Consider the following 21,218-nt stretch of genomic DNA (forward strand, 5'->3'; position numbering starts at 1 on the left):
CTCCATACATTGCGCCTATCTTTCAAGGTATATTTTGTGATATTTTTCCCGTTAACATACAAGCAGTCGAAGACTTTGAAGACGGGCCTAGCCGCTGTAGCAGAGAATGGATCCTTTCCTCCTGATATTGCGGCAGTTTTCAGAGTGCCAAATGCCACCATCTTATTCGTAACAGGATCCCATGTGATCATCTCGCCGTCTAATATAATACTACTTACTCTTGGATCGAACGCGTTCTTCATATGCCTTGTCAGTGCTGAATTGTCATCCTCAAAACCATTCCCGTAGAGATACGTATAATCTTTACCCTTTCTAGACCACCAGATAAAACGGCGACCTCCTGGAATATCATCATCCTCTTCCATGTGCATCTGGATTCTTTCGCCGTCTAATTTCTCCTCAATCCAAAATTCTGAACCATTGCCCTTATCGCGGGGATTTTGGGCACACATTTTTTCCACCATTTTCTCGAATGAATTTGACATGAATTGTGCGAGTTGGGGTTGGAAACATGACATTAATTCCACGCCCGTCTCATCAGCTTCTAAGGTGACATTGGGATCCGTAAGTTCCCAACAGACTCGACGGAGACTAGAAGAAACATTAAAAAGCGCCTCTCCATCTGGATGCCAGAGCTATATCAATGAATTAGTAGATTATCAGAAAGATTCGACAGCAACTTACATTAAGAAAAGTCTTTTCTGAAGCACCAATTTTCATCTGTCGAAGAATCATTCGAATCAACCATACTAATTCCTCCGCATTCATCTTCTGATAAAATTCCCGAAAGATAGGCAACTGATGTTCCTCCTTTTGCGCCAAAGCAAGTTTGTCAAGCATCTCATTAGCCTCCCCAATAGTCATATCTCCAACCTTCTGTCGCATGGGTCGTTTCGACAAAACCTCATAGCACCTACCAGGAAAATCCCCCGAATTAGCACTCGGAGGACCACGCGCAGGAAGTTTCCAGTTAATGAGATTATATCCATCATCCGAATCTTTAGACAGATTTAGAAGCTTAATAATGAGTCTTCCAACCGAAGCTTCTTTCAGCCCGTACATAGCTCGATCGCGATCTTTTTCGGGAATGATAAGTCGTAACGCGGGGTAGAAATCATCGCCCACTTCGCTGCGCCATCTCGACATAAATCGGACGATGATATTCTTTCGTATTTCATTAGGAGAAAGAGTATTAGGTCCATGTGGTCCTAATTTCTTTCGCGCAGCGGCTGGACCTGGCTTTTTATTCTTGTTGGCTTCAAGAGGATCGAAGAGAGATTGAAATAATTCGTGGAATGGTAATGTTTTTCCATGATTACGAGGACGATCTGGATATCTTTAATTTTGGTTAGATTTGATAATAATTGGAACGATTTCTAATTGATTCAACTTACTTGTCGTTAAGCTCTTCTTTACTAATGGTGCTATATGTATATTGACGTTCATCGTCAGCTATAGCCTCAGGACTTGGCTTCTTGTTTTTATTCTGTTGACTTGATGCCATGGTTCATGATATTGTGTTTTATTAAATTTGAAAATAATTGATAGTTGATTTTTTAAGTAGATCTCTCCAACGTTCAAGGGATCATGTTGCCTAGCCAAGCGCGATATTATCACGTCGTCACGTGTATATGCCTTAGTCTTGTCTTTTTGGCCGCTAGAATAACTTCGATGTCAAGTTAGAGCTTGAGCTTGAATTAAATAATACAGTATAATCACCAAATCACCACAAAACTTACCATCTCCAATGAAAATCGTATCCGTGGCCAATCATTCAAGTTTCGAAGGACTCCTAAAAATTTGCATAACTACTTGCCGTAGTATTGCTAGACCAAGGCGTCTGTAATTGTGTGCTGGAAATAACCACTATACCCCAGTAAATACTCCCCAAGCTCTCAACTTATCAGCGACAATCTAAAAGAGAAGTATACCAATTTCTCAGCTGCTTTATCACAATTACAAATTCCTCAATTTTACAACTTCCCACAGCAATTCTACGATTTCTTCCCACTTTTCTCACTTATTGATCCTACTTCTCTTCTGTCTTGGTAGCGTAGCGACCAGCTTTCATTCAAGATGTATGTTACGAGGTTTGCCGTCTAGATCACGTGGAAGTGCTCTAGGCTCTCGAGGTGGTTTATAACTAGGCGTCAAGCAGGGACTTAAAGTAATGACAATAATGCAATTCGTAACTAATAGTAGAGTATACTAAATGATTGATCTTGAGCACGAAGCTCTATACAAAGGAAATCCATCTTGATTATATAGACCTTCATGCTTCTATGATCACTGGTGATCCTTCATGATCCTTCATAATCACCTATACCGTGATCCTTAGTGATCCTTAATGATCACTACTGATCACTTGTAATCACGTGCCTTGGTCATGTAATGGTAGTTGTGTAGCCCGTCGTAACATATTTATATATATTTATTTAATTTTTTGTTTATCTTATTGATATAAAATCTTGTAATCTTATCAAAACAACTGTAACGATACTGTACCGGAGGCAGCGGCTGCCTGAGGTTTCGTCTGGTTGGTAGTTGTGGGTTAAGGCTTTATCACTAGTCTTCACTTGGAAGTGAAGTCGTTACTAGATCAAGTAGAATGTAGGTAAACTAATTGATAACTAAGTTGAGCACGAAGCTCCTAAACTATGAAACTACTCTGACTATATACTGAACAATAAAGGGGGCCCCTAAAAGCTTTCTGGCTCCTCTGTCACACTCAAGAATACTGGGTAAAGTATCTTGTATTAGAAAATACTAAGCTAAGGAGAAAAGAAGAAGGAAAACAAGAGTAGAGAGTTTTCCTATGATTAAATACAAACGGGGCATGCCACGTGACCCGGAGGTGTGAGGCGTCACATCCTCAAGACTCCTTATCACGCGATTTCTGATGGTGCGTGCGCATACGATCTTCAGGTGACCAAGATCACATACTAATTCGATGAAATCTGATCGTGTTTGCACACGGCCTAAGCTCTCCTAATTAATCAGTTTGTTACCATCGTAACACCATCAATCCTAATGGTGAATCGTGACAACAACAAAATTAAAAATTCAAGATTTAAAATCTAAAATATAAATATAATAAGTATAATTAATACTATCTGTTAAAAGGAATGACCTTACACAGGGAATAGTGGGAAGCTGATAGGGCAGAACTGAGGCTATATTGGTCTTGTATATGAATCACTCTGTAACGATATGTAACGATACTATACTAAAGGCAGCGGCTGCCTAAGGTTCGTCGGTTGGTAGTTATGGGTTAAGGCTTTATCACTGGTATTCACTTGAAAGTGAATACGTTACTAGATCAAGTAGAATGTAGGTAGACTAATTGATAACTAAGTTGAGCACGAAGCTCCTAAACTATGAAACTACTCTGACTATATAATGAACGATAAAGGGAGCCCCTAGGAGCTTTCTGGCTCCTCAGGGCTCCTTATCACGTGATTTGTGATGGTGCGTGCGCATACGATCTTCAGGTGACCAAGATCACATACTAATTCGATGAAATCTGATCGTGTTTGCACAAGGCCTAAGCTCTCCTAATTAATCAGTTGCTACCATCGTAACACCATCAAACCTAATGGTGAATCGTGACACACTCATTCTCCTACAGAGAGCTTCTCAATCTAGTCCTAATAGAACTAGTGCCCTATGCACGTGCTACGCAGGAACCATTCACTTTAACACTATCTATATAATATAACATTATATCACTTTTTCATTATATTTATATAAGAAATATATTAATACATTAAGATCAAGATCAAGGTCAATAATAATACAACTTGTATAAAAATACCATCAAATCCTACACTTATTATATTTGCTTTAATTATATACACTTATCAACCTACAAACTCAACTCATCCACATCCTAAACTAGACTAGACTAGCGCGAGCCATCTATTGAAAATCTAAAGTCCTTCTTCTAATAAACTCCCTTTACTACCTACGTTGCATTGTATAGGATAGCATAGCATAGCTTCTCCATTATTCCCCTATTCCGCATTCCGCATTCCCCATTAATCAAATACACCATTCCATTTCAATCCGATTCCAACCTCCGCACACCTCTTCTATACACTCATCTCTCCGCTCCCCCAAAAACCCGAAAAAAGAAACCGATAAAAACTACGACCTAATTTTAATCCCACCCATCGGCCCCGCACTCCCCCAAACACTAGATCCGACCCTACCGGGTAACTTTCTCCCCTTCAACCTCTGATCAATAAGCCACAATCCCACCACAAACTCATCTTTTTCCAACCGTCCCCCCGCCTTCATATTCGCCACAAGACGACTTCTGTATCCCCTGCCCTCAACCAAACCCCACACTTCTTCTAAAACATCCTCCCCTAGTCTACTCCTTTCCCAAATATCCCTAACCACGATACCGGGCACGGTATCCACCGCGCCATCCACTTCTACCATTTCCCCATCCTGATTAATCGTATATGGAAATAATCCTTTATTACTAGCCCATACAGCTTCATATCTTTTTCTCTCCCTTTCCGTGATCCCGTCTCTCCAACGTTTCCGATTTCCCTCATTATGTTTATTCGGATGTTTTTTAACCAAATGTTTTTTAGCTCTTCTTTTCTCTCCCTCTCCTTCTTCTTCCTTGAGTTCCTTTCCCGTTTTAGGCTTCCTCATCGTAGTTTTCATAATTGGCACTCCAGCTGCAGATCCATTGTTATGAGGAGGTGTAGGTGTCCTGGAATTATCGGAATGGAAGATATGTAGATTTTTGTGTCGTCGAGTAGGAGGAGGAGCTGGAGCCCGAGTAGTTCCAGAAGATATGGAAGGGGTAGAAGCACGGGATGAGGCGAGAGACCCGGCTACGATGGCATTGGCCAGGGAATTGACATTCATTGAGGATATGGAGGTTGACTGACTTCGTTTTTGCTGCGCTATTTTTGCACGGAAGGAAGGGGATTTGGGTTTAGGTTGGGAAGAGGCGGAAACAAAGGAATCATCTGAAGATCCATCATCATCGTCATAATTATTGTTGTAGGACTGCTTCGATACTGGAGGTTCGAATGGCGGTTTAGGTCTGGGAGATTTAGGCGGCGTCTTGGTCGAAGAATGTCGTGGAGGTTGGACGGGAGGTTTTAAGGATGGTTCGTCTCGGTCAGCAGGTTTCAAAATAGGTGAATGCATTGAAAGCGGCCGAGGAGCTTGCACTTGAGGCTTCGCAGATTGGGTATTCAACGCAGGAGCATCGGCAGGCGTATGTCGCGAGGGAGGTATGGAAGGTTTTTGTACTGGTGATTTTGAGAGTGACTCGGTAGATTCCATAGCACGAGGAGATATAGGTCTAATAGATTGCGATGAGGGTTTTGCTGATGGCTTGGTAGGCGGAGGGCTATGAGAAGAAACAGGCCGAGAGAGCTTCTGTATTGAAGGCTTCGCGGAAAAGTTTGGCGACGGGCCATGAGAAGAAACAGGTCGAGTATTATGTATGACAGGTTTCTGCGCCGGAGATTTCGAAGACGGCTTTAAAGTCACAGAGCCAGGAGTATATGAAGAAACAGGTCGTTGTTGCACTGCAGGCTTTGAGGTAGATTTGGTTTCTTCAGATATAAGGTCTTGGGAAGAAGAAGGTCGAAGTGGTACTGAAGCCTTCGCAGCAGACTTCTTTGGCTCTAGCTCCGACGTATGAGAGTAAACAATTTGGGGTTGGACTGCAGGTTTTCCAGGTGACTTTATTTCGTCAGAAATAGATGCTTGTGATGAAGTATTCGGAGGCTGTACAGCAGGTTTCGTCGCAGACGACTTCACCAGCTCCACGTCCGGCACGTGAGAAGAAACCGGTCTCGTCAGCCCTTCCGGCTTCAAAACAGGCACAGGCGCATGACTCGAAGCCGGTCTTCTCAAACTCTCTTGTCTACTCACAACCTCGTTTCCTCTATCACTACTACTCTCTCCCCCTCCTCCTGCACCTCCTTTCTTCACACCCCTATTCGCCTGCTCCCACATCCCCACCAAATTAGATGTTGGAGGAATACTCGATACATCTAACCTCCTATCCAGACTATCAATCGAACTCGCGTAACTTTGTCTTCTACTCATTAATGGACTTCCCTGTTTCCCTAGTCCTCCCCCAATCCCAATTCCCGTCCCATGACTTTGACTTGGACTACTCTCCCTACTCCTTTTTGCCGCCAAATTAGCCGCCATAAAGGCTGCCGAACTACTCTTCATATTCGCACCATGCTCCGTCATGCTATTCCCACTACCTGAAAAAGGAGGTAATAAATGTCCATTGGATCTCTGCTTTCGTTTTTGGAGCCCTGTGTGTCCTATTTGATGTTCCAGTCTTCCATTAATACTTCCCCCATCGGTCGTTTGACTCTCTCCTGTTTTCTCACTCCCTAGTATATGTTGTCCATGAACCGTCCCCTCATCCATCGCCGAGACTTTCGATGGACTTCTCGTTCTACCTCCTCCTCCAGCATTGTGTCCCACAGCTCCAGCCTTCGCGGCAGCCGCCAATGCCCCACCATTCCCATTCAAACCCTTCTCCCCCAATTGCACATTCCCCTTATTCGGAACCGGGGGTACCACTCTCGCTTTCGCTCTTCCCTCCTTCGCATTCGAAAAAGCCAAAGAAGCACCCGTCAACGCAGCATTTTGCGCAGCTGATATCCCTCTTCCCGTTTCTGTTCCTGCTCCTCCTACATGTGTATTGCGTAGAGAATTGATACTCGGATTATGATTAATTCGCGGTGTTGAAGATGTAGTCGATTGCAACGTCGAAGTCGAAGCAGAAACTGAGGCCGAATTCTCAAACGCAGCAGATTGTTGTGTATTCCTCGCAGCAGTACTCGTACCAGTTACCGGTCGAGTAAGTTTCGCCGTCTTCGTATCACTCGCATCACCATTGAAAATTGGATCCGCCATGATAGCTTGCTATGCAATGCTACAAGCTACAATCCTTCATACGTAATTTCCGCGACGCAAAGAATTTCGAACTCAAAAGCATTGGGACGGATTGCGATGGTATTGCCGTGGCGGAAGTTTCGTGAAGCTTACAATTCTGTGAGTAAGTAGCTACCTAAGGTAAGGTACTCGTATTGATGAATAGCATATGCAAAGTATTGTGGAGTTAATTAATGATCCCGTCCGTCATAAGATCATTGCTTATACGCTACGAGACGTGTAATAGAAGATTCCATTCCATTGATTCTGTCAATCAAATCATTATCGAATCAAGAATCAAAAGAAAAGATTATGATGAATTCTTGAAGTGAGTGTTCTAATAAAGCGCTTCATAATCGTATTCAAATCAAATAAAACAATCGCATAAATTTGTACATAGATAGGATATTAATTTAACCTGAATACTAGGAATTTACTCTTATCCACGTTTGCGGCTAACGAACCCATCTATCTAGGTAGGCTGGTTTTAGCTTCCCCCTAGGCACAAGCCGCAACGTTGAAAGCGTTACTTTCCAGTCCAGAGCAGCCTAAGAATCAGGCCTAAAAATAAATAGAAGAACGCTGGAATAAATAGAATAACTTCCATTCTTCAGTCCAGCCCTGTGAGAAATGATTCGAATTCATTCACTATCAACAAAAATTTGTTTATTTATTCCGTTCCATCGAGCTAATAAAAGCCGCTCATTTACCTAGTAACCCCTGTAAACAAACACAACCTTAAAAAAAATCTAAAAAATTTATCTTTTTACCTCTATCATCTCTCCCATCTCTCCTTATCAATATTCACAAGGTATAACCACCATGAACCAGTACCCAGTAACTCCATTCCATATCCGTCTTCATCTCTTCAACATCAACAATAAATATCAAACATCTACACCTGTATTTACACCTACCTACCTAAATCTTCCAATTTAACATAATTATACAAGGTTACCTAGATGACTAGTAATCACGCTTCATCACCAAAATCCTATTCTTTCAAATATCACAACAACTTATTGATTCTCATTCTATATAAATAGTTATTGTGTACCTCTCCATTCATTCACCCTATGTATCCATTCGCGCAAGTCCTCAATCACACACAATAATCATCACAATCACACTCCAGAGATATTGTAAGAATATCTTCAATCTTTATTCATATCCGTATAATCTATTTTCCCTCAATCCACGAGGATAGGTATTGGAAAAGTTCCAGCCAGTATCATATCGACTCCATCCGTTTCCAGTGCTCCCCATCCAATCATCATCTGAAAATCCATCCATATAAAACTCCAGTATAGGATGATTAATAGAACAATCCATATCGTATTGGACGAAGCGTCTCTAAAAACAAAAACTCCCTTAAACCGCTGCGCTCGTTATCGCTATGAAGAGCTCAAATTCCAAACTCCCCTAAATGTACTCATAAAAAATTCAATCGTGAAATGAAAGTTGTTCTTCCGCCACCGCTAATAGACACACGCATTCAAGTTTCGTAATTGATATGCAGAACCATGCCTTCCGGACCCTTGGTGCATGACAAGTTTCATTCTCATATGTGAGATGAGGTAATGCTGGTGGATCCTGTTTTTGGACCTGCATTTCAGCCCGCGCACTGGATTCCCAAGAAGTCAATCTCCTCATCGCTAGGGCTTTGACCTCTCTGGAGAACACATTGGACCACTCCGACTTTACCCGCCATTCCAATTCCATTTTCTTCTTGCTTAAAGATCTGCTGGAAGCCTCGGCTGTCATCATGCCATGCCATATCATACCACTCGTGAATCCTTACGCCAAACCACACACATGACCATAGACAGTCATATGCAACCACCAATCCCTTGAATGGATATTTCAAATCAAAAGCGACTGTTCGACTGCTAGACGTTGTAACAGAAAATGCCAACCTATTACAGCTCCAAGTAAAAAATTTCGTAATCGGAATTCCTCTACCGACTGATAAAATTTTCAATAGAATGCATAACACCGAAGTTTCCATGTGTCATCGTGTAAAAAGCCTTTTCTCGTGCTCCAGGGTAAAAGTGGATAAATTGAATAAGTCGATGGGAATACACCCACCCGCTGGAAGGGAATGCGTTTTGTGGGACTAGCGTGGTTCTAGAAGGTCGGTATTTGGAAAGGCGTCTCCGGTGTGAAGCCCAACTACCGCTTGAGATCCGCCCGTCGGAAAAAATCATGAACCATGAATTTGAGCCAATGACATGTGAAGACTTGAGAAGCCAAAAGCTTGTCGGTGAGAGTGTCGCGTGAATTATGCCGGATAGTCTGCGACGAATGTCTGATTCTGTTTAGTAAGTAAGTGCAGTCCATCGAAGAGGAACTCCATCGTTTCCAATTTCGTAAGGTTTGCTGGATGCCTGTCTGGGTGGTAGAGCCCATCTCGCTCTTCCCGGTTTGCGGTCATCCAACTTTCCATTTTTTCGCATTGCCATTTCCATGACTGCAATTCGGATAAAATCACTATTCTCCCTCATATCGCGTTGACGTGCGACTGGACCGGTGGCAACCTCGGCGAAAGCCTGCTCAGAATTTGCTTGTCCGCGCCTGTTGGGTCCGGCTGGCGGAGTATCCCTTGGAGACTTGGAAACCTTGTAGGTTTGCATCTGAATGGATGCTGTGCATTGTGTAGCACTCATTGTTTGAGTGAGAGATGTTGGCACATGAGCATCCATGGGTGCATTTGTAGTGGGGTTGAGATAACGACGTAGTGCTGGAGTAGGTGTATCAACCAGTAGAGGTGGCATCCTTTCATCCGTAAACGGGACTTTCGGGTCAATTGACATGATAGATCTTGTAAGAAAATCATCAGGCGTGATCATAGGTGCTGTGAGACTCGAGAATGATTTTGCCGCGGACCTCAGAGCACGCAATGATGCAGTCAAGTTTGATTTAAATGCGGACTTGCGACGTGGGGGTTCGACACCGGCAATAGGTTGTTGATCCTTGGGTAAATCTAATGCTCGTTGGAAGACTCTAAAGTCAAGCTCTTCAACATCCACATCTGATAAGGGATGGTCGTGCAAAGTACTTTCGCCTGAAAACGATGGTTGATACCTTCGTGTTGGCAAAGACCTTCTGCCTCTGGAACTCGGTGTTATTATTGAGCCTGGTGTAGTGGAAGCATCACTGAGAGAGGCATCATCCAACGATGGTACGGATTCGCTCGATGTAGTCCTACTCGACAATACCGATCCGGGCCCGTTCTCCGAACCACAACAATCGGTCGAATCGATGTCTTCTGGAGGACTCAACAACAACTCCATAGGACTCATCCCGAACGTTATACTCATTTCTTTCTCCGAAACAGCAGTATGTTGTAATATAGCATCCACCGTCAACCTTTGTCTAGATGTAGCTTGTCTGCGAACGCTGTTGTGTGATTTAGGAGGTGGAATGGCGGTAATCGCCAACAGGGCGGCGACAGAAGGAGGGATCGCATCGGGCGAATGGACATCGTGGGGGCGACGACCTGAACGTGTCGAGTACTTTTTGGTAGTTTGTCGACGATCCTTTCTTGGTTCAAATCCCAACCCATTTTTGAAACTATCGTGGTGGCCTCGGGTAGGAATCACAACTGGCGATGAAGTAAAGTTGGTCGTAAGCTCAGGACTGAAAGTTGACTTTGGCATGTTTTCTGAGGTTTGTTCATATTTGGATTCGGAAGTCGATTTGGAAGAAGATGTTGAAGGTTTTGATTTCGATTTTTGTGTAGTGAACAATGAGAAAGAAGTAGGCATCATGTTGCTCGCGTGCCCTGAGAGCTACTGCATGAACCAGTTGTAATTTATTACTTGATAGAAATCAAATTTGTCGGGGATTTAAATAATACGCTCAACAGGATTCGTCCTTGAAAATGAAGAGGAAAATCTGTGCAAACAACAATTTAAAAGTCTTATCGGAAGAAGTTATCGAGCTGTTTTGTATAATTTCAAGTTGTTAATACACAGGTCATCGCAGTACTCGGCTTGTACTGTGATTCAAGAGCTTATCATGACTTAATGGTCGGATAATGTGGGAGAATATTGGTGTAATTACAAACAAAGGTGTAGTATGTGATAGATTTGAGAAGTTTCGGAATATTCAACCTTTTACATTAAAAGACGATTAATAATTTTGGAGAGAATATAAAGATAAATAAACGGAGAAAATCGAAGCAGGAATGTTTGTAGTTTGTGTCAAGGAGAAGTCCAGCTGATTTGAATCACCACTTTAAGATGAAGGCTATGGATGGCAGGAGAGGCAGGACAGGGCAGGGCAGGCTACCTTTGGAGATAAGCTGGAATGAGGGAGATAAGCGATAGCTATCGTATACGATAGTGGATGAGTGGGTGGGTGGTAGAACTGGTAGAACTGGTAGTAGCTTTTGAAGTCCGACCTGAAGGCTGGAGAGCGATTTGGCTTATGAAGATCGGATAAGCTTTTGGGCAATTGGAGTACGTCAACAAAGTGATATGTTGTCAATGATGCACCCAATTCCAAGGCTTGGAAGGAATCAGATTGAAGAAGATTGGACAGACCAGATGGAAACTGGAAAGGTTTAAAAGCAAATGATGAGAGATCTCTCGAATATCTTCTCCAATGACGATAAAGGAAGGGAAACCCCATTTAAATGTTTTGCAGCAATGAATCATCAACACATGCTTTCTCTTTTTTTTTTCTTTTTTTTTCCCCTTCCCGTCCACAACACATATCATTTGGATAAACACAGTACGCAAAAGGGTATAGAGAGTGGCCCTGATCCATTCTTTCACCCATCTCACATATGTACATCCTTATCCTTGAAAGGCTTGAATGGCTGGAGGAACTTCCTTCGAGTAAGGCTGGTGGACATAAGTACCGGGGCAAGGGATAAATGATGATGCTGATGCTGATGTTTATTTGCCTGTGGAGCAGATACCTTACCTGAATAGTAGGTACCGGTGCATTCAAGTGCATTCATTGAATTTCATTCATTCATTCATTATTCATTATTCATTGGATTTTGGCTTCAACGGTTATGGAGAATTCCAATATATTTGACTTTCCTACTTTCGCCTAAAGAAATCAATCATTCACAATCAATGACACTGACTTTCCGAATCATATTATCAATTATCATCCATCCTACTACTGTACTCCGTACACATCTTTCAACTCAGTGTCATCGTCGTCGTCTTATTGTGGTGAGACGACCTGCCTAATCAATCACCTTATTCAGCAACAGGGACATATCCATTTCGAGGAATTGATGCCGTGTTTTGTGTTACTGCTTGTGTGCCTATTCATTCATTATTATTCATGGACTTGGCCGGAAGTCCGGATACACAACTTCAAGGCGGATGGATCTGTTCAATCTCAATCAATCTCAGGTAACCACTTTGAGGTGTTCATCCTGTAGTGTTTGTGTTTATAACAGACCGGATGATAGAACGATTCACTTGAGGTCCTATCAATTAATGTATTTAGACGCAGAAGGAGAAGGAGACAATCTCGCCTTATCCACCTTCCTGTTGTATCAGCTGAAATTGAATGTCGCACCGGTGCGGTACTCCCCCCTCCTCCAACAACTATTAACGGATGGATACATACTACTACCTACGACCTAGGTACAATCTATCCATGACACAGGACAAATGATACATGATACATCTTGGTTCTCGTCTTGGGCGTTTGATGATTTTTGTTCAGTGTGGGTCTCAAGATCCTTCTGCTTTATTTTAAATCATTTCTCTGCATTCTGATTGTCTCCTTCCCTATCACGAGAAAAATCTTTAGCCACGTCAGTCAAACGCTCCGCTATGTGAATTTTTTCGCTTCATTTATATGTTTCATCATTTTCATGGTTAGGTTGTCGCGGGTGTTGGGCCTGATTCCTTGAACTGGTGACTGAGATACCGGTACCCCAATCCGAATTTAGTAAAAGGATACGGTTATGAGCTCGTTATGAGCTCGCTCTGCCGAAAGAAGACAGTTTTTTATTTTTTATTTTTTATTTCTTTTATTGACTTGAGGATAACCTGATAACCTGTCCCTGCTTGTTTGTGCATGGCTTTTTAGAGCAGTTCTCCGAAGTTTTGCAGTTACAACCCTTGTAGTAGTACCAAGGATAGGGATAGGGATACTACGGAGTACTGGTTTCCCGGTGTTCTGTACGGGGAAACTTTAGAATCTCCACATTTTATAGAATTTCCACTAGGGATAACCTCACAAACGTATGGTAGTACAAGTTTCGCATGCTTTTTCATGTCAAATCCACAAATACGCACAAAATTAAGGGTCTTTTCGAAAAAGCATAATGTTACGATCAGCAAAGCTCCCTGACTCCCTCCTGCGTGGATGACCCTTGAAAAAAGTTGAAGCAAGTTCAAGCAACCAATCTGTTTTGCTTACACCAATTTGTATGTCAGACTTTTGACCTCCTCCCCACGATATCACATTCAACCTTCTTGTCCAAAGAGCCAAAGAGGCTGCTGCAAGTGTATGCTTATGGAGTCCCGTTATCATCAGAATATGATAGGTTAGGAGATATATAAGATGATCCACTTCCAGGTACCAACGAACTTCCTCATTTGTTCTCGAAGAAGTATGACTTCTCAAAATTATCTTCGCATCTCGCCTCCTCGGATATTTAATAGTATCAATCGGCGATCGTTCCATTTCTGCCCAGGTGTGATGTCCAACCTGTCCAGCGGAACGTGATAGCTCACATTCACTGGTAGGACAGTTAAAAGCCTTTGGTTACACGACGAAGTTTGGATCTTGAATATATATGGAGGTCGACACCATTAGGAAGAGGAATGTCTATCTGGCAGATAACACATTGGCACGTTTTGTACTGGTACCGACATGCCAAGACTTTACACTTGCTTATCTCGTGGATCGGCTAGGAGCGACTTAGAGTTTAAAATCTGGGGTTAACGTCCTCGTGAACTGGTCGGCTTATCATATGGAGGACCCTCCGGTTGATCTAGTGACAAGCAGTGTACAACATTACATGGCGCCAATGAAAAGTTTTATGTGGAATTAAGGTCATACCGATAGATGAACGAGTGGGTCGGTGTCCTCGTGATGAACCTCCACGTGGTATGTAGCACTTCCGCTGGATGAAACAAAGCTGGGTGTACAGATTTATGAAACGAGATCAAGATGGGATTCTTTTTGAGATACTTGTTTGGATAATTTTAAATCATGGGTGATTTATAGCTTGATTGGATGATTCAATAAAATCGAACAATGATATTGTACATTACAGAAAGGATCAATTAAAGATTGGCTTAGTGGTTATTTTAGGCAACAGATGGAGGTTAGATATACCTTTTATGCATCTGTACATTCACCTTTGCTTATTCTTCACATATCGATTTTGCTCGTAACTATAGAAACCGACAATTATATGTTTGATAGTTCTCATGTAAAGCAACCTTACAATCGTTACTTTTGTTCCATACGAATATCCTTTGCATAGAACCCTTCCTCCAAAGCTTACATACAACTCACTAAATCAACATGCTAATATCCAAATCCTCTAATCTCTAAGCTAAATATACTTATGTACTGCGTAGAATTTTTACAAAGCAAAAAGCTATCATAATCAATAGCCGAAAAGTAACACTCCAAGCTCAAATCAACCGTAATCTCGAAGTCCTAGTTTCATGCGATATTTGTTTGATGTAAAAAATAAAAATAAAAGCTGAATTGGCATTTCCACTAGAGATGTTCTATCATGTTACGTCTGTTCTGTAATTAATTGGCTCTTTTGAAACACTTGGACGCTTCCTTCCTTCCTTCCATGTCGGAGCAGCACAAATTTGAAGTTTTGGCAGATTTTTTGAGGGAGAGGTGTTGATCTCAGCTTTTCCGGGTAGAATTTCTAGGATGGGGAAGTAGTTTCTTTATTATTAGTTTTTAGTTTAGAATTGGACTTTCCTTGTTAATTCATTAAATGCTGGTATTTGGATACTAAATCGATCTAATCTTATAATTTACCTTTCATGGAGAATTAGAAGGTGTGCGAAGATTTGGGTTGGTAGGTGGTATTCTATTCTATTCTGTTCTGGTGATTGGATTGGTTGGTTAGTTGGTTGATGGATATTAGGAGAGATAATTATAGGGCTAGAAGTGATTATGTGATGTGATTTGAGGGGATTGGAGTGCTGGGAATGTAGTATGTAGTAGGTATTAGTAGGTATATGTTGTTTGTTAAATTACTCGTAGCTTGTAGTTCGCAGTTCGCAGTTCGCAGTTCGCAACTTGTGGAAATTAAATCCTTTGATGGGAGCTTGTGGATGGTAGTAAGTAGTGCTTTTAAGTTGTTGACTTTTATTCGTTATAATGGTCGATGTTGCGAGTTTGCGATGGCGGTAAATATCAGATTATTACATGTTGATTTCAAGTTATTATTAGTGGGAAAGGACTGGTTAATTATGGGTTTATTATTTATTATTTACTCTTTATTATTTTTACTTATTGCTGTTCGAAGAGTATAATATTTTTGTAATAGTATAGTATTGTGACTCTGTAATTAGGATATAAGTCTAGTACCCGTCTTTTCGGCCACCTGTTACGACGGGCTACACAACTACCATTACATGACCAAGGCACGTGATTACAAGTGATCAGTAGTGATCATTAAGGATCACTAAGGATCACGGTATAGGTGATTATGAAGGATCATGAAGGATCACCAGTGATCATAGAAGCATGAAGGTCTATATAATCAAGATGGATTTTCTTTGTATAGAGCTTCGTGCTCAAGATCGATCATTTAGTATACTCTACTATTAGTTACGAATAGCATATCATTATTGTCATTACTTTAAGTCCCTATTTGACGCCTAGTTATAAACCTACCTCGAGAGCCTAGAGCACTTCCACGTGATCTAGACGGCTACCCTCGTAACATGGTATGGGTATTGGCATGGAAGTTGGGGATTACTATGTGATCTCGATATGATTATTAGAGAGGCATGGATGGACAGCTACTAGGGAAAAAGCATGAGATATGAATTATAATGGGATGATTATTAGCTTGGGAGTTGGTCTTTTGAGGGGATGACGGAGGAGAATATAAAATCTAAATATATTGAGAAAGTTTTTTATTTATATACTATGTTCTTATAAAATATATATAAACAATAACTAAAAGTAGTACTAAAAACGACTAATAGTATAAGATTAGAATAAATAATTTTTCCGATTTTTGAACTGGATAAATTTAATTTGTATTATATATATACTTTTTAATATTGTTTTATTTATGTGAATAAATTGAATATTCAATGTTAAATAATATATGTACTTTATATTAGGATACATCTAGTCTCTGACTACCTAACTATATAATACCTCTCTAGAAACTCTAAAGGGAAATCTTCCTTATATTTCTCTAATTCCTAGTTTTAAATATCGGATATCTCGTTTAGAACTCAACTACAACATCTTTTTTACAATTACTACATATAACATCTTAACATTGTAACCTGGATTTTGCTCGAGGGATAGGTTACGTGGTGTAATAATAAAATGTTTTTATATCTAAAGAAAATTCTACGTTACGGAGAAGATTGTTTCAAACAAAGTATGGAGATGAGGGATAGATAGGTGATGCTCCTCATAAAATATATAGTAATACTACGTATACCTTTCAGCCGGAAACTCTTACTAGGTTCTAAGAATTCGCCTCTCTACCGCTATCGTTCCTGAATAGAAAGAGTAAATGCTCAGCTGGGAATATCATGCAGAATGGTTTGAGTGGCCTATACAGTCAATTTATTGGTTATTGGTTATTTGACAAGAGTTGGAGGTTGAAGGAACTGTGTATCTACTTCATCTATATATCTAGTCTAATCTAATCTATTCGTTTCTCATTTGCAGATGGTGAGTCTGAGCAATGTCTCTTTCCTTATTGTCTGCACCCGAATCGAAGAATTCAAAAAGTAAACTTATATCCCACGGCCCATTTCCTCCATGATCTAATGCAACACCACTCTCCATCCGCTAAACCCCACAATCTACACCCTCCTAGCCAACAAAAACAAATGCGGCTCATCCTCACTATCCGCCTCCTTTGGAGGTCTATAAACGTCGTTCCACTCCTCCACAATCTCAAACCCATTTTCCTTCAACAACCATCTCCACCCATCTCTTGTAAACAGCGACAACGTAACTACATTTCCCATAAATCTGCCCTCTATACCTCGACAACAAATTCCATCCTCATCATATCCTTTTCCCTCCCCATCTCCCTTTCCCTCTCTATCCCTCGGCCGTAAATCCTCAGCCGCAATCATACAAATACAAAGAAAACCACCCACTTTAACCCAGTCTCGCCATTTAGAACCCAAAGATTCAATTTCAGAGCGAGAAAGCGCAAACAGAGAAAGGATGGCGAATATAGCGTCAAAACCTCCATCATTTTTCTTCAGATCAGAACTCCAATGCTCAAAAGGATTAAATATTCGCATGTCTCCCATGGCAAATTTACCGTTGGGCACCGAGGTTTGGCTGAGGGTTATCATGGCCTGGGAGAAATCTAGACCGTAGATTTGGTGACCTGCTGAGGACAAAGTGGAGGCTACGGGACGACCGGTGCCGCACCCCAGATCGAGAATTTGGGAGTTTTGGGGGAGGACTGGAGGGGTGTTAGGAGAGAATACTTGGGGTGTTGAATTTCGGGGGATATTTGGTTTCAATTTAGAAATGAGGATAAAGAGGCAAATGCGGTTTCAACAAGTGGGATGAAGGTGTAAGAAAGGTATTCTAAGAGAATCAAAAGTCGGTATATGGAACACAATGCAAATAGAACTAGCTATTGCACGTCGAAATAAAAACCAAAATCGCAAGGAAAAGGTCTTAGGAGAACAATTAGAGAATAAATCCAACACCCAAAATCTAAAACAAAAAAACTCACTCCCAATAACTCTCTCAAGAAATTTCAATAATCCCTTGTCCTGCGCAAAAGCAGTCTCATAAGCCCCCCCAATAGCAGAGTACATTTCCTCGAAGTTTTGTACCGGAGACGAGGAGGAGCCGGGATCGGGTTTGGGCTTGAGGTTTGAAGACATGGTCACTAGAGCTCCTTGACTTTTGGTGATTTGAGGTGAGGTGTATTGTAGGCTTGATGAATGTGCTTGGTTTGATTTGACTTGACTTCGTTTGATTCCGATTGAGTTGTTTTAATTTGATTCCATCTAAGATCTTACAAGTTGGATTCAATGATTACAAACAAATAAGTCTAGTAATCCCACTTTCGAACCACGCCTCTTCTGGATCACCCTTTTGTGATAAAAATCATGATTTTCATCTATCTATAGTTTTATATAATTTAATAATAATCAATATAATTGAGTCAAGTTTTAAATAATCTTCTTTATTAATATGTTAGTTGGTTTTGAAATTTTAATTTTATATATAAATTAAAACAAATTAAAAAACTTTTTGTAAAATAATTATAATTATAATTAATTATTAAGTTTTATTTTATAAGAACTATTCAAAAAAATAAAATACAATTTTTTTTAAATAATTTTTATTTAATATTAATATTTTGTTTTATATAAAATTATGTTAAAAGGAATAGAAGTTACCGGTACTAATCACGTGTCGTGATTAGTAATACGGTTACCTAAACAGGCTAGATTAGATGAACCATAAGCAGGCATATTGGTCCCCTCCGAGGATACCAAGAGGAGATCTTAATATGCCTACACACGTAGTAATATAGCCAATATAGAGGCCTCTGTTACAACGGCTATCTTCTATGCCGCGTCACATGACTAAACCAAGGTAACGTGATTAAAGTCACGTTATGGACCGCTGAGGAACGCTGGCTGTCCAGGAACGCTGGCTGTCCAGGACCGCGCAGCGGTCCTGACTAGCCATAGGCATGAAGGTCTATATAATCAAGATGGATTTCCTTTGTATAGAGCTTCGTGCTCAAGATCAATCATTTAGTATACTCTACTATTAGTTACGAATTGCATTATTGTCATTACTTTAAGTCCCTGCTTGACGCCTAGTTATAAACCACCTCGAGAGCCTAGAGCACTTCCACGTGATCTAGACGGCAAACCTCGTAACAGCCTCTTCCACCCAATCTTTTAATAAATTATATATATAAATTCAAAAATTGTCACACTCAAGAATACTAGGTAAAGTATCTTGTATTAGAAAATACTAAGCTAAGGAGAAAAGAAGAAGGAAAACAAAAGTAGAGAGTTTGTGACGCCTCACACCTCCGGGTCACGTGGCATGCCCCGTTTGTATTTAATCATAGGAAAACTCGCTACTCTTGTTTTCCTTCTTCTTTTCTCCTTAGCTTAGTATTTTCTAATACAAGTGTGACGGAAATCCCTGCTTTCCTCCCACCTTTATTATATAAGAAACCTCAGGTACATTAACCATGTCCACACATGATACGATTACTCGAGATTAGTATGCGATTTAGGTGACCTGAGGATCAGATCCGGACAAGTACTAGGTATCAATGGTTATCGGTAAAGTAAGATCATTGGAGGAATAAATATGACTTCTTTTTGCCTAGCTATTGCGGCTAGGCTATTCATTTGTGTATGTATAGAGTAGCTATCCCCATCTACAGGTGCTCTTCACCTGTAGATTCTAAGTTAAATACAATTGCTGGTCTATAAACACCCTTTTGGTCACAACAAGATACTTTACCCAGTATTCTTGAGTGTGACAGAGTTTTCCTATGATTAAATACAAACGGGGCATGCCACGTGACCCGAAGGTGTGAGGCGTCACAAAAATTCTGTCACACTCAAGAATACTGGGTAAAGTATCTTGTATTAGAAAATACTAAGCTAAGGAGAAAAGAAGAAGGAAAACAAGAGTAGAGAGTTTTCCTATGATTAAATACAAACGGGGCATGCCACGTGACCCGGAGGTGTGAGGCGTCACAAATTCAATTAACAATATCTAAATCAATAAAATATAAAAAAATCTAAAATCTTCAAAATTTATATATATTTACAATAGAAATTTACAATTAAAATTTTATTTTATTTTATTTTATTTATTTATTATAAAAATTATTATCTTTTATTAAAAGATTGGGTGGAAGAGGCCTCTATATTGACTATATTACTACGTCTGTAGGCATATTAATCTCCTCTTGGTATCCTCAGAGGGGACCAATATGCCTGCTTATGGTTCGTCTAATCTAGCCTGTTTAGGTAACCGTATTACTAATCACGACACGTGATTAGTACCGGTAACTTTCTATTCCTTTTAACATCTTTTGATATAAAAAAAATAATCCAAAAAAAAAGAATTACCTAAAAATAAAATATTAGATTTATATAAACAAAAAAACAATCCTCACAGCGAAATGAATCACTACTCGAAAAATCAAATATATATTATGTATTACATACTCTAACGTTATACAACTCAGAAATCAATTACAATAACAATTACAATTGTAAGAAGTATCCGCAATCCGCAATTCGCAAGCTGCAGTCTGTACTCCGTAATACGCAATACGCAATATGCAGTATGCAATGTGTCACACCGAGACACCTGCAGCATGTACGTAACCTTCCCGAGGTCCTTCATGTGTCAGATGTCGTGACCCGGTCAATCAATCAATCAATCAATCAATCAAGTTCCTCCCCACATTTATTACTCTCCGCAGTTTCTTCCTAGAATTCAATCGAACCCTATCCAATCCAATCCGGTACCATACCATTCTTTCGCATCGTAGAGTTAGTACCGCCGTACTACTGGTAATACATATATATGTACACATATATATACAGGTACGTATACGTAGCTAAACTCATCAAATAACACCACAAAAGGAGAGACTCAATACCACATTAACATCCACATGCACATTAGCTCTAATCAGAAACTTGAAATAACATCTCAATTCGTATTTGATATTTTACGTACACAAACAAGAACCTCAAATTCACCCATGTCCTATATGTGTGATTCAAAAAGAAAAGACGCCTTTGATACATCCCCCAGTCCGTCCCATCCCAGTGATCATTCCGCCCGTTCTCTCATCGTATCCATTCTTTTTACTCCTACATTTCCCGTTACCGAACCTGTTACAAAAAAATTGTAAATGCAAAAGGAAATACCCGAAGCTTGAGAACAAAAATGTAGATGAAAACAGGCCGTTCCAATCATACCCAAAGCATGTCAGTCGTACCATAAAAAGATCTTATGCTGGAAAGTAGAAAAAATACAAGAAACGAAATCTGCCCAGGCTCTCAAACTCATTATCGACAACTGGACAAGTAGAG

General features: G+C 40.4%; 5 protein-coding genes across 5 annotated transcripts in view; all 5 read right to left on the minus strand.

Moving 5' to 3' along the window:
• The window catches only part of SS1G_03342 (hypothetical protein), a gene marked incomplete at both ends in the record, with an annotated part of 3,219 nt that extends 1,715 nt beyond the window's left edge, over positions 1–1,504 (minus strand). The window contains 4 exons of the mRNA XM_001595203.1: positions 61–635; positions 685–913; positions 1,061–1,336; positions 1,395–1,504. Of these exons, the coding sequence (XP_001595253.1) occupies positions 61–635; positions 685–913; positions 1,061–1,336; positions 1,395–1,504 (1,190 nt within the window). The remainder of the gene's footprint in view (positions 1–60; positions 636–684; positions 914–1,060; positions 1,337–1,394) is intronic.
• Positions 1,505–4,146: 2,642 nt separating this feature from the next.
• On the minus strand, positions 4,147–6,918 carry SS1G_03343 (hypothetical protein; the record flags this gene model as incomplete). Its single annotated transcript, XM_001595204.1, has 1 exon — positions 4,147–6,918. The coding sequence occupies one exon, from the start codon at positions 6,916–6,918 to the stop codon at positions 4,147–4,149; it is 2,772 nt and encodes a 923-aa protein (XP_001595254.1).
• A 2,336-nt stretch (positions 6,919–9,254) lies between these two features.
• On the minus strand, positions 9,255–10,703 carry SS1G_03344 (hypothetical protein; the record flags this gene model as incomplete). Its single annotated transcript, XM_001595205.1, has 1 exon — positions 9,255–10,703. The coding sequence occupies one exon, from the start codon at positions 10,701–10,703 to the stop codon at positions 9,255–9,257; it is 1,449 nt and encodes a 482-aa protein (XP_001595255.1).
• Positions 10,704–13,215: 2,512 nt separating this feature from the next.
• SS1G_03345 (predicted protein) lies at positions 13,216–13,793 on the minus strand (the record flags this gene model as incomplete). Its single annotated transcript, XM_001595206.1, has 2 exons — positions 13,216–13,657; positions 13,765–13,793. The coding sequence occupies 2 exons, from the start codon at positions 13,791–13,793 to the stop codon at positions 13,216–13,218; spliced, it is 471 nt and encodes a 156-aa protein (XP_001595256.1).
• Positions 13,794–16,955: 3,162 nt separating this feature from the next.
• SS1G_03346 (hypothetical protein) lies at positions 16,956–18,008 on the minus strand (the record flags this gene model as incomplete). Its single annotated transcript, XM_001595207.1, has 2 exons — positions 16,956–17,575; positions 17,855–18,008. The coding sequence occupies 2 exons, from the start codon at positions 18,006–18,008 to the stop codon at positions 16,956–16,958; spliced, it is 774 nt and encodes a 257-aa protein (XP_001595257.1).
• Between the last annotated feature and the right edge of the window lie 3,210 nt (positions 18,009–21,218).

Source organism: Sclerotinia sclerotiorum, genomic scaffold (assembly GCF_000146945.2).
Source record: "Sclerotinia sclerotiorum 1980 UF-70 scaffold_4 genomic scaffold, whole genome shotgun sequence".
NCBI classification, from domain to species: Eukaryota; Fungi; Ascomycota; class Leotiomycetes; order Helotiales; family Sclerotiniaceae; genus Sclerotinia; species Sclerotinia sclerotiorum.